The 13,993-nt window shown below is 34.3% G+C and overlaps 1 protein-coding gene across 1 annotated transcript; it reads right to left on the bottom strand.

Moving 5' to 3' along the window:
* Positions 1 to 2,512: 2,512 nt before the first annotated feature.
* LOC108484963 (ras-related protein RABB1c-like) lies at positions 2,513 to 4,612 on the bottom strand. Its single transcript, XM_017788841.2, has 6 exons — positions 4,255 to 4,612; positions 3,706 to 3,845; positions 3,424 to 3,506; positions 3,121 to 3,325; positions 2,978 to 3,046; positions 2,513 to 2,783 (listed from the first exon to the last, which is right to left on the bottom strand). Exons 1-6 carry the CDS (start codon positions 4,298 to 4,300, stop codon positions 2,691 to 2,693), a joined length of 636 nt encoding a protein of 211 aa, XP_017644330.1. The 5' UTR covers positions 4,301 to 4,612; the 3' UTR covers positions 2,513 to 2,690.
* Between the last annotated feature and the right edge of the window lie 9,381 nt (positions 4,613 to 13,993).

The raw sequence follows: 13,993 nt of genomic DNA on the forward strand, positions 1-13,993 counted from the left end.
GCGGGCCTTCTGGCTGGGCCAGGCCGCCCAGCCCATGCACACCTCTAATTATAGATTAGAGAAATTTCTTATTAAATTAATTACAGAAAATAAGTACTAACTAATCGAGTTCCGAATTAGTAGTGCGAATTCAAATTAAAGTATTTATTAAACTAATTAAATTAATTAACCTAAACTAAACTAATGGAATTTCTTATTCCTAGTGTTGACAATGCAAGCTTTCGACCTATAATCGATTAAATCCCTAATTATCAACTAAGTCATTAATTACCCTTAAAAGAGTTGTTTACCATCCTCAGCTACGAATACCCTCTCGATCTCACTACTTGGCACAAGTTATACTCGACAGGCTACCCCCTTTCAGTCTCACCTGTCTCGATATTCTATTAGGGGCGTCACTCCCTAATATACTAAGTACTCTTGAATAAACTCTCAATTTAGGTAAATAATTACTTAATTAATAAATCAGATCCATAACCGAAATATGCTAGATATAAAATAAGCACAACTTATTCTAATATTCATATAAACATCAGTTGATTAGGCTAATGAAAATATATATAAAAGAATAAGAAGTAGAAGAAAGCTCTTGAATAAATATATGCACAGTTCCGGAGCAATCTCCGCTCACAATCGTCTTCACATCGGAACAAGGAAAATCCCGACTAAGTGAACATAAAATAAACAAATTACAGCTTTAAACAAATTAGGCACAAATTAAGGCTACCTTAGGGTAATTTATTCCTAAAATACCCCTGGTTTAATAAACAAATTATAGCTTTAAAATTCTGTTCACGCGACTGCTGATGTCATCATCTAATCATGTTTACATCATGACGTCACGACGCCAAGACCCCCATGTTGCAACATCAACTCTATTTTCAACCATTGATGCTTCGAAGTTCAATGCCGCAAAGCTGGATGTTGATGTCGCGACACGGTCGTCGTTCCTTGCATACTTATGCCCAAATTAATGCCCTACACACTCAAATAACCCATTACTCATACCCGAGGCCTGAGTTGGCCTTACATGTCATCAAAACACTAAAAACTACATAAAAACACTTATTTTACCGAAATTAAACCTAAGTAAATAAAAATAAAAATCGAAATAAAAACATATAAAAGCACTAGAAAACAAGCTTGTTAAGCGTCGGAAAGACCTTAATTTTCCACATCGAATTATGAAAGATCATGCTACATACTGCAAAAGTCGTATACCCAACGCACTAGCTTTTGATTCCTTATCTATTTGAACTCAGGCTTTTACTTACATCAAAGTATGTGAGTCATGCATATATAGTCTATCATCCACTCAGGATTAAGGTATGTCACACTATAAGCGTCACAAGCGAATAAATCTATAAACGAATTCAGGATCTATCTACTTGGGTCCTATTCGATGTACTGTCGGTCTAGTCAGTCACATTTATATCTTAACCTTCTGAAAGTCATCCGCTCTGATGCTCAAGACAAAAACATCTCCCCAATTAGACTTGATAGACGACATGTTAGTCTTTCAATTGGTTTTCTCATTTTCCAATTAGATTAATGACATGTTTATGTTCATCTACTAATATAAGCTATCTTTCTGTATTACGATTTGACCACGTAATACCACTTAGTATTAGTTAAACATTAGATAACTAGTGAGATAATAATTTTATTAAATCAATATGTTCGAGAAAATACAAGTATACAAACGAATATATTACACTTAGGACACTAGATCCAATACATTTCACCTTTGAAGTCGACTTTGACTCATTGCTCATCACTTCTATTTTGTAGGTGTATAATAGCCATCATTCTATAACATCTAAAATTTTGATAGACAAATGTCATTATTATAAAGAGAGTTAATAAGATATTGTAAATTTAATAATATTAGATATATAAAAATTAATTATTAAAATAGGATGTAAGTTTGACAAAAAAAAATTATATGAGTAAAAGATATAGTGTTTTTTTAGTGTTTAAAATTTTATACAGATGGTGAAGAAAAATATTGTGTAATTCATCCCTCTAAAATTGTAATGTAAAAAGAAAAATGTTTCCTTGAGAAGATCGGTTTGAGACTTTTGAGTATTTTAGGTTGACTTAAACAACTTAAAAACGAATTATTCAATAAAATTGCTTGATTTTGTTGATTAAAGTCCAATGCTCAGTTCATCGAATCTAATGTGAAAACCAAATTTCCCAATTCAATTCATCCAATCTACCGGACCACGTTTAGTTCGGAGTATTATGTAAACAGTTGTGGGGAAGGAGCATTAAATCATGTAAGTTGATAATATATATATATATATATATATATATATATAATTGATCACTTTTCTAATGCTTGCTTGTATAAAGAATAAAGAATTTAAGATTATTTACTTAGCTCAAATACATTTATTTTTAAAAAAATTAATCAAATAATTTTGATCACATTTTGATTTTTTTTAATTTATTCATTAAGCTTTAATTCGGTTGACATCGGTATTATTATCAAACAGAAAGACGTGAATTTGCGCCCACTGAAGTGTATTTAACCTCTTATTTAAGCTAAGAAAGAGTTATTAATAATTTTATAGATGGTATCATCGACAAGAAATCTCATAATCCAACAGCAAAACTAAAAGAAATGTATAAATCCGAAACCAAAGCACATAAAAGTTGAGTCTCAAAACTAGGAGAAAAAGAAATCAGCCGCAGCAGCTGCCTGCCTGAGAAGCCGAACCATCTCTACCACGTGATAAACCAGCGCCAGATTGATGTCCAAGTTTTATACCATAAGACTGTACCAAAGCAGAAATGAACTGAAGATTAATGGTTCAACAAGTATTCATCCATTCCATTATTGCAGCCTTGTAAAAAGCTAATCTTCTCCGAAACCCAACAATTTCTTACCAAATCCGGAATTTATGTACTATCCTAAAACTTGAAAAGAGAAATGAAATTGCAAAGTAACTATAAGCATTACAAAACTAACCTCATTAGATATGTCAATAACTCCATCCTGAATCTTCTTGTAGATTTTGGCAGCGGTGCTTATAAATGCCTGCAAACGAACATCATCGACAACCTTAATTATACGGGTTATCTCAAGTACAATGAAATCATTTTTTATATCACCTCTTCGACATTTTGAGCCGTTTTTGCTGAGGCTTCCATGAATACCAGGCCATGTTCCTTGGCAAACTGCTCACCTTCCTCTGTGCTCACAGCCCTTCTATGAGCCAAATCGCACTTGTTGCCGATAAGCATAACGGTCATGTTTGCATTTGCATGCTGCCTTGCATCCTCCAACCAGCTAGTCAAGTGATTGAAAGTCTCCCTCCTGATTATTAATCATATATTCATGTAGACATGGGTTGCTTAAAGCTTAAGCAACTTCATTGACTTAACTAAAGAGATCCTAAACCAAAGAATATATACCTAGTAATATCATAAACTAGAAGTGCACCGGCAGCGCCTCGGTAGTAAGACCTTGTAATGGATCTGAATGACTCTTGGCCCGCCTAAACAAAACCAACAAAATTCATCATCCACAACACAAAAGAAATATGTTTCAGATTTTAATGGCTTAAGCAGTACCGTAATTCTATACATAAGAAATCCCGAACCTTCAATATACAAATAAGGGTCCAAAAGCACTTACAGACATATTAAAGAGGATGTAACTTTAAAGTAAAACATTAAGAAGCTAAAAGAACAAACCGTGTCCCAGATTTGAAGCTTTATTGGGTTGTTGTCAATGCCGATCAACCTGGCTCCGAATTCAACACCAATGGTTAAATCATGAACAGGCTGGAATCTTTTGTCGGTGAATTGCAAAAGAAGACATGATTTCCCAACTCCTGCAGAAACAAAAATGAACATAATTGTGCTGTAGTAGCATGTAGTAATACACAGAATTGCAAACATGGCCAAAATGAGTATATCACATGCAAAATTGCTTAAAGAAGGAGAGTTTCATTGGTTGTGCAATTCCAGTCTTTATTGTCTCAGCAATGCTAACACATTGTGAAGCTTAATAAAGCCATTACTCGGTGCTAGATTCTGTTCAAACATAGGAATCAAGGGCCTAATCACATTACAAATTCTGATAATGCACCCTTTAGGTATTTAATTGGCAAAGACGAGCTTACAAGCAAAGAAATTAACAGTGACAACAAAAAGAAAATCCCAGAAAATTCAGATGATAATCATAAAACATATGAGAAACGACCCAGATATCCAATTTCAAAAAAGAAGGGAAAATCGTACCAGTATCTCCAATGATAATGTACTTGAAAAGGTAAGAGTACGACATCGTCTGTGGTCGTATTTTTACAAACCCAAAGACCCAAAATCCTAAATTTGGAACTCTAGTTTTGGAAACTGAATGATCAGATCTTTCAAACAAAATAATTCGATTTTATATTACCAAAATAAACAAATCAAACAAGTAAAAATAAGTTGTTTCTTTGAAAAAATGGTATTAACAGTGTTAAGAGTGCGCGAACCATGACAGTGATCAAAGAAAATCAAAAGAAATAAAAGAGAAATTGATGATCTCCTTCTTCTCCATTTTTCTTTCTTTCCTTCAAAAATTTCATTTTCTTTTTTAATTTGAAAAAAAGAAGAAGGATTTTAAATATAAAAATCACTTAACTTTTTAAAATTTATCATTTTTAAGGTTATTTAAATTTATCATTTAAACCTTTTATTTTATTTCAAATAATTAAATTAAACTCATAAGAATTTACTTATAATTTTAAAAGAAAAACATTAACATTGTGAATTTTGTTTGAAACGAGCCGCATTTCCTTATCACATATTGTCACTGACTCCCAATTCATCACCATTTGACTGACTTTTAACATTAATTTTTATTAAATTTTAATCCAGTTAGTATTGATATTTTTAGAGAAATTTCACTCATGAATGATTAAGGGACAAATAAAATAGATTAAATGAATGTAATAAATAATAATAATTTAAATGATATATTTATTTAAATTACAAGAGCAAATGTCCAACTAATTAAAAGCTTCAATGTTTGAGACTGTAAGGAGTCATAAATCCTCCAAATTGTAAAATTACGAGTTAATATAATAATAATATTATATTTTAATATTTTTAAAAGTTTATAATTCAATTATAATTTTTAAAACTAATTTTTGATTTTCCCTGATTTTATTTATTTATAACTTTTATAGAATTTTTTTTATATAAGGTCTATTTATTTACATGTAAAAAACAGTTTGGTTAATGGAAAATGATTTATTCTTTTAAAATAACTTACCCTTCTAAAAACGTAACTCATTTTCTAGAAAAAGTTCCTCTATATATAATTTTATTTTTATACAAAATAAGTTTAAATCAAATTTAATATTATTATATTGATAATAATTTTTATTTTATTTTAAAATTATTAAAATATTAATATAAAATATTATATTTTTAATATTATTAAACATACATATTTAATTATTTATATTTAGTTATATAATAAATTATAAGCAGCCAAAATAGTTAAAAATTTTCGACCAATGGGGTGAAAATCCAAAATCTCTAAAGAAATTTTCAACCACATTTACAACTAAAATTGACCAACACCCATATTTCACATATTGGGATTACCAAATAGCCCGATACAATGCCTTTATAATGAACAATCAACGTATAAGACATTCCTGACTCATATATTTCAAATGTGGTACCCAATTCAAATTCCTAAATTGGTTCCAAGAATGGAGAACTGGTATAGATCATCATCTTTCGATATTCTACCAGAAAAGATTCGAAACTTATAGACCAAATTCTTTGACAAATTTAAACCCGATCCAGACCAAAAACACGTCTACGGAATAATCTATTTTTTGTCAAAATTGTGTATTTCTTAGATTGTTTCTTAGAATTACTCCTATGAATAGTGTCGAAACCATTTTTAAAGAGTTTTAAAAAAAAACGGGAATCGACTTTTAAAATGAAAGTTTAGAGTCGCCGCCAATCTTTTTTTATTTAGGTATGATCGGATCACCTTGAGGTTGATCATTTTAATAAAACATTTGATTTATTAAAATAATAATTTTAGGTCTACAAAAGTTGAGAAAAAGGGTTCGGGAGTCGATTACGCACAAGGAAGGGTTAGCACCCTCGTAGTGCCTAAAATTGGTACCAATTGATTATTTAATGTCCTATCGTTGAAAACTTAAAGAAAAATTGCCAAAATACGATTCCTTTAAAAATGTGTAATCACTCGAATTGGATTTCAAGATTCACTCATTTCAAAGAAATAAAATACCACATCCAGCACGTTAGGACATGATATTTTAAGCCTCCAAAAATTGAGATCACCTCAAAATTTCCCAAAACACGCAACAAACTCTTAAAAGGGTACTCCGTTATTTGACAAAACAGAAAAAACGAAACCCAACACGTTAGAGCACGATTTTCTGAATTTCCCAAACACGAAACATTGCCTTGTTTTGAAAAAGTTTCCCAAATAAGCAATTATAAAATCGGCTCAAAATATATTCGCTTGGGTTACTTTAGGTTAAAAAGCAGTAATATGACATGGATAGATAATGAGAAAAATACAAAGGATTAGGATACATGTAAAAGCGACATACCATATATTAAAAAACCAATATTCACATTTGAAGGCTAACGAATTAAAAGCAAATTTAAAGAAGTTCCAAGCAAATTAACACAGACAATATGTGGCAAGTTTTAAAGCTAACAAACAAATAAGTGACATAGAAGAAATGCAATTTGGAATTATCAATATGCAAACAACCAAACATATATACAAATCTTAAAGTACCATACATGAAAGATCAAAATAGATAAAATAATTAAATAAAAATCATATATGAAATAATAATATTTGAATGAAATTTCAAAAGACATAATGTATATATAAAAAAAGTGAGTAACATATAACATAGTATTTGTCAATCTAAATAAATAATATACATGAAATGAAAATTTTATATATAAAACAAAGATACTAGCATATGAAAGTATTCAAAATAAATATAATATACCATTTAAAATATGATCCTTGGAAGAAGATATACATACATAAAATAATATAAAATCAATAATATATATATATATATATATATGCATATGCATATAAAGAGAAAATAAAAAAAGAAATTTAAAGGAAATATTTACATAAAATAATAGGAAATCAATAATGCATACTTAGAGTAAAAAAAAAGTATAAGTTATGTATATACATGAAATAAAGAAAACTTAATATAAGTAAAGCATATAAATACAAAATAATATATGAAAGTATTTTTGGAAAAAAACAAATAAATATGCACATGAAAAAGTACATTTTCATTTTGTTAAAATAATATATACAAAATATATACATCAATTTTGTTTAACAAAACTAAATGTTAAAATAATATATTCTTATTTTGTAGGGAAAAAAATGAATAAAAACTTAATTGGAAGAAAAACAAAATTAAAGGGACAATTTATGAACAAAGCAAACCATTTAAACAGAATTTTGGGCCAAAGTAAAATGCGCTCCAATGTTTGGGGACTAAAAATACAAATTAACCAAACCCTAAAACGAACCGCTTCAGCACGGACTAAAATGAACACTCGCGCAAATTCCTGGGACAATTTAAAAGAATTAAAGAAACCATGGAAAGGGCCCAATCGAATACTAGCGGAAAAGGGAAGGACTGGCCGCGCAAATAACCCATTTAAGGGGAACATGCGCAGAACCAACCTGTCCATACGCAGGCAATCTCTTTCCCTTTCCCAAAAGCTATTAAAATTAAACCTTTATTTTTTTAAAAAAAACATTAAAGAACTTTTAGAAAACTCAAATCCCCTTTTTAAAACCCCTTTTCCTTTTAACATTCACCCTTTTGTTTTTTGAAAAAATCTTAAGAACTTTTGAGATGCTCTCTCAACTCATGCACTCCTCTTCTCCTTTTCATCAGACACCGTCAAAGGTCCCACATGCCATGGCCGCCGACGACACGAGCACAACTCCGGTAAGACCTCTGTCTTTTATACTTCGTCTTTGTTTTGGATTCGAAAAAAGAGAAAAACAAAAAAAAAACAGAAGTAAAGTACAGTAAATGATCACCTTCAAAAATATTCTTCTAGTTGTTCTTCTACTGATTTTGTGTTTCTTTTGTATAAAAAAAAACATCCGTTTTACAATGAAAATACGAAGGCTTTATAGCCAAAATACAAACAGTTTCTCCCTATTTCTTTGCTCAAGTCGCAAGTATGGTGGACGTGGGGCGTGGGTCGTGCTACATGCTAGTTGGCCGGACATGCGAGGTGGAGTGCGTGGTGGTGGAAAACGTGGGTAGTGGCAGTTGAAGGGAGGCAACAAATCTAGGGTTTCCTCATTGCTAAAATGTTTTGTGGGCTAGGGTTTTTTTTTTAAATTTGGGCCTGTTTAATTTGGGTTTGTGGTTTGTATTTTGGGCCGAGCAAAATATGGGTTTTACAGCTGCCCCTCTTTGCTCGTTGTCGTGTAACGAGAATGAAGCAAAAGACTACAAAAGAGCTAATTTTGTCCGGTCTTGCTACATCTCAACTTCTTTATGCACCTTTTCCCCAAATAACCGCATTCTAACCCACTGCATCTTCAGGGGTATAGAAATTGTGCTTCCAATCCACTCCATATCCTTAGTCTGCTTCATTGCGACTTCGGGAAGATAAAATTTGTAATTTTGAGCCTACTCCATTGCAACTTTAGGGAGATAAGGCTAGTGCCTTAAATCTGCTCCATTACCGATACATGGAGATAAGATTCGCCATCTTCGATCTGCTCCATAGCCGATACATGGAGATAAGATCTGTAATTTTCAATCTGCTTCCAGCAACTTCAGGAAGATAAGACTTGCTATCTTCAGTCTGCTCCACTGCAACTTCAGGGAGATAAGACTGGTGGCTAAAATCTGCTCCATAGCCGATACATGGAGATAAGACTCACCATTTTCGATCTACTCCATAGCTGATACATGGAGATAAGATCTGTAACTTTCATTCTGCTTTCTACAACTTCAGGAAGATAAGACCTGTATCTTTAACCTGCTCTCTGCAAACTCAGAGAGATAAGGTTAGTGGCTAAAATCTACTCCATAGCTGATACATGGAGATAAGACTCGCCATCTTCGATCCGCTCCATAGCCAATACATGGAGATAAGATCTGTAATTTTCACCTATGTCACTACATTGTCCTCTGAGGAACATGCCCTGCAGACTGGGTTTCATGTCTATGTTTATGCCAAATGATTAGAATGCTATGATCGAAATGAATCAGATGCACCTAACCAAATGTGTTATGAACGATACGAATGTAGAAATGAAAATGACTTCTCTTTTTTAAAGCTTTAAGTGTCATCACTCATTATTCATCAGAGTTTTATCACATCGTATTATGCTGCCTTCTTGCTCAACTAGCGAAACCCACAGAAACAACCCATTTTGCTCAACTAGTTTGCCCCATTGCAACTTCAGGGTCTATTTCACTGTATTTCTAGGACTTCAGATTTGTACCATCTTCAAAACCCCCTCTTCCATCAATTTGGTCTATTACACCACTCCTCGAGCCCTATGACCAGATATGTACGCCCGATATTTCATTAATGAAGAACATCATGATCCCCTCTTATGCTTTGGTTGTCACAACATCCTGTTTTCTTATTCAATCAATATCTTTGACTGAAGAGATAATCCCAATTTGAACACAAATATTCCACCCCTAAGCTGGGTAAGTTCTAAACGATAGTCCTGTTTCAGGTTCTTATACCATTTAGAAACTTCCAGAGTAATATGCAAAACCTCTTTTGCAAAAGTGTTATTAGTCCATTAATCGTTATTTCAATACAAGCACGTGAACATAAAGATAAAGATGGTCAAAACTGAAGTTTATTAGGAACAAGATTCAAGAAAAATGGATTAATTACAGGAAGCAAATATTGCCAAAGTACAAAAATAGGTAAAGAGGAACAAAAATGAGTGCCTCAGATATCACAGCCCAAGCTTCTCCGTATGAACTCCACGAGAACCATTTTGAGCTTATCATGTGCCTAGGAGATCTAGCGTATTTTGTCGATGCCCCAAGACATGCGTACTTCTTCTTCATTAATTCCAGCATATCAAGACTACCTCTTGCCCCATCCTTGGTCAAAATTTGAATTGCCCTTTTCGGGTTTTCAATTCAAAACCCCTTTGGTCTCAAGGCGTCCTTTGCGGGTTTTCACCTCGGCCTCTCCTTTTTTTTTGTGCCTTTTGTTGGTTTTCACCTCTTAAGTGAAATACTTCTTGACTGAATCTAAATTTACTGGGTTAGGCAGGCTCCTACCATCCATCTCAGTTAATATCAGTGCTCTTCCAGAAAAAGCCTTCTTTACCACATAAGGTCCTTCCCAGTTTGGCATCCATTTCCCTCTGAAATCTTTTTGCATAGAAAGAATTTGTTTCAATACCAAGTCCCCCTCACAAAATACTCTGGGGCAAACCTTTTTGTTATCAGCTCGCATCATTCGCCTCTGGTACATTTGACCATGACGAATAGCCTTCAGTCTCTTTTCTTCAATCAAGTTCAGCTGATCATACCGAGACTGAATCCATTCTGCGCTTCAACTCTGATAAAACCCGGAGAAAAGGACTTTCGACTTCAATGGGCAAAACTGCCTCCATCCCATAAACCAATGAGTAAGGTGTTGCCTCGGTAGAAGTTCTGGTAGATGTTCGATAGGCATAAAGAGCAAATGGTAACTTTTCATGCCAATCCTTGTAGGTCTCAGTCATTTTCCCCACGATCTTTTTGATATTTTTATTAGCTGCCTCAACCGCACCATTCATTTTTGGACGATAAGGTGACGAGTTGTGGTGCTTAATCTTGAATTGCCTGCAGACCTCTACTATCACACTGTTATTCAAATTCAACGCATTGTCAGATATGATCCTTTTTGGCATGCCATATCGACATATGATCTCCTTCTTCAAGAACTTGTCGACTGTCGACTTTGTGACGTTGGCGTATGAAGCAGCCTCTACTCACTTGGTGAAGTAATCGATGACCACAAAGATGAATCGATGCCCATTAGAAGCCTTTGGTGAAATCGGCCCAATGATGTCCATGCCCCACATTGAGAAATGCCATGGAGAAGTCATGACATGAAGGGGTGAAGAAGGCACGTGGATCTTGTCACCATAAATTTGGCACTTATAGCATTTCTTGACATAGCTGATGCAATCTCCTTCCATTGTGGACCAGTAGTACCCGAATCTCATGATTTGCTTGGCCATTGTGAACCCATTGGCATGCGTCCCGCAGACACCTTCATAGACTTCTTCCAGGATTTTATTAGCTTTAACAGCATTAACAAATCTTAACAGCACTTGATCTTTTCTTCTTTTGTACAAGATTTCTCCATCTAAGACATAGTCACTGGCTAGCCTTCTCAACGTCCTTTTATTATTTTCAGTTGCCTGATCAGGATATTCATGGCTTTTCACATATCATAAAATATCATGATACCAAAGATAATTATCTCTCTCTTCTTCGTCGTATATACTGCAACAATGAGCTGGAGCCTCATAAATACTCATTTGGATTGGCTTCATATTCTCTCGTCCATTTACTCTGATCATAGAAGCTAACGTAGCCAGAGCATCTGCCATCTGGTTTTCGTCTCGCGGGAGATAATAGAAAGTGATATCATCAAACACCTTAATTAAATCCCAAACTAGCTCAAGATAGTTGATCAACTTTGGGTCTCTTGTCTCTCACTCCCCCTTGAGCTAATAAATCACCAGTGTAGAATCCCCATACACCTCCAACACCCTAATTTTACGCTCGATGGCTGCACGGATTCCCATGATACATGCTTCGTACTCTTCTATATTATTTGTGCAATCAAAATCCAATTTGCAAGTGAACGGATAATAATCTCCACCTAGGGAAATCAAGACTGCCCAAATTTCATTACCAACGGCATTTGATGCTCCGTCAAAATTCAATTTACACGGATGATCTTCTAAGGTGTCCTCTTCGGTAGTTGCCACATACATTAGATCTTCATTTGAGAAATTAAAGTCCAAAGGCTCATAATCTTCCAAAGCTTTGTTGGCTAGAAAATCTGCTATTGCACTCCCCTTTATAGCCTTTTGACTCACATAAACTATGTCAAATTCGAAAAGCAGAATTTGCCATCGGGCCATCCTTCCACTCAAAGTAGCTGACTCCATCATGTATTTTAAAGGGTCCAATTTTAAGATTAACCAAGTCGTATGGTATAACATGTACTGCCTCAATCTCTGAATGGTCCAAACCAAGGCACAACATAATTTCTCAATTGACGAGTATCTCATTTCACACTCAGTGAATTTCTTACTGAGGTAATATATCGCCTTTTCTTTCTTTCCCGTCTCATCATGTTGACCGAGTACACATTCTATTGAATTGTCAAATACTGGCAAATACAATATCAATGGCTTACCAGGGCTAGGTGGCATTAGCACCGAGGGATTAGACAAATACTGTTTAACCTTGTCAAAAGTTTTCTGGCACTCATCATCCCACATGCCTGAGTTGTGTTTCTTGAGAAGGCGAAACATAGGGTCACATTTCTCAGTCAGCTGTGAAATGAATCGAGCGATATAATTTAATCTTCCTAAGAAACCTCAAACTTCTTTCTAGGTGGACGACGGAGGCAATTTTTGTATAGCCTTAACTTTGTCAGGGTCGACCTCAATTCTCTTTTCGCTGACTATGAAACCAAGTAGCTTCCCTGACCTAGCTCCAAAAGTACATTTTGTTGGATTGAGCTTTAGCTGAAACTTCCTTAATCTCAATAACAAATTCCTCAAAACTTGCATGTGCTCCTTTTCTGTCCTGGATTTTGTGATCATATCATCGACGTAGACCTCAATTTCCTTATGCATCATGTCATGAAACAAGGTTACCATGGCTCTTTGATATGTTGCCCCCGTATTCTTTAACCCGAATGGCATCACCCTATAGCAAAAAGTCCCCTATAAGGTTATGAATGTGGTCTTTTCTATATCTTCAGGATGCATCTTTATCTGATTTTACCCAAAGAAACCATCCATGAAGGAGAACAGCGAGTAACCTGCCGTGTTGTTGACCAAAGTGTCGACGTAAGGCAGGGGGAAGTTGTCCTTTGGGCTAGCTTTGTTTAAGTTCCTATAATCTACACACATCCTCATCTTTCCATCTTTCTTGGGGACAGGGACAACATTAGCTACCCATTTTGAGTAATTAACAACTTGCAAGAACCCAGCATCAAATTGCTTCCGGACCTCTTCTCTTATTTTTACTGTAACATCGGGTCTCATCCTTCGAAGCTTCTGTTGAACAGGCTTGCACTCTTCTTTTATAGGGACGCGATGCACCGCAATATCAGCGCTTAACCTAGGCATGTCCTGATACGACCAAGCGAAGATATCTTTGAACTCTTATAGTAAATCAATGAGGTCCCGTCTTGTTTCCTCAGTTATGCAAGTTCCAATGTTCACCTTTTTCCCTTCTTCCAAGGTCACACTCTCGATTGTCTTTTTATGGGGTAGAATCTGTTTCTCCTCCTATTCTACCATCCTTAACAAATCTAAAGGTAAGTTACAGTCTTCATCATCTTCAAAATCCTGAGATCCCTCCAGACACACGTCTCGCTCAAAAAGGAATTCTGGGTTTGTAACAGCGTCACTCATGCCATTGATATCTAAAGACCTATTGTAGGAACGAAAGAATATCCAACAAAAAAATGAACCTGAGTATAGCGTTATTTGTATGGTATGATTATAAATGAAATGCAAGAAAAGAAAATTTGCTTAAGATAAAAGAATATTTGCTCAGAATAAAACATGAAAGTGTATTTATATTGAAATAAATGTTTTGAACATGTGCCTATTTCGCAAAAGATTCTTATTGCTTCTAAGATTTTAAAACAACAAGTGTGTTTTGAACATTACTCTGTATTAGCACTAAAAATTACAGGA

The sequence above is a fragment of the Gossypium arboreum genome, chromosome 7 (genome assembly GCF_025698485.1).
Source record: "Gossypium arboreum isolate Shixiya-1 chromosome 7, ASM2569848v2, whole genome shotgun sequence".
Classification (NCBI taxonomy): domain Eukaryota; kingdom Viridiplantae; phylum Streptophyta; class Magnoliopsida; order Malvales; family Malvaceae; genus Gossypium; species Gossypium arboreum.

Excerpts from the sequence above, each read along its gene's own strand:
- LOC108484963 (XM_017788841.2), bottom strand. The coding sequence starts at position 4,300 with ATGTCGTACTCTTACCTTTTCAAGTACATTATCATTGGAGATACTG. Across the intron at positions 3,507-3,705 it reads AGCTTCAAATCTGGGACACG|GCGGGCCAAGAGTCATTCAG; the intron begins GTTTGTTCTTTT and ends GGTTTTGTTTAG. Across the intron at positions 3,326-3,423 it reads CTAGTTTATGATATTACTAG|GAGGGAGACTTTCAATCACT; the intron begins GTATATATTCTT and ends ATTAATAATCAG.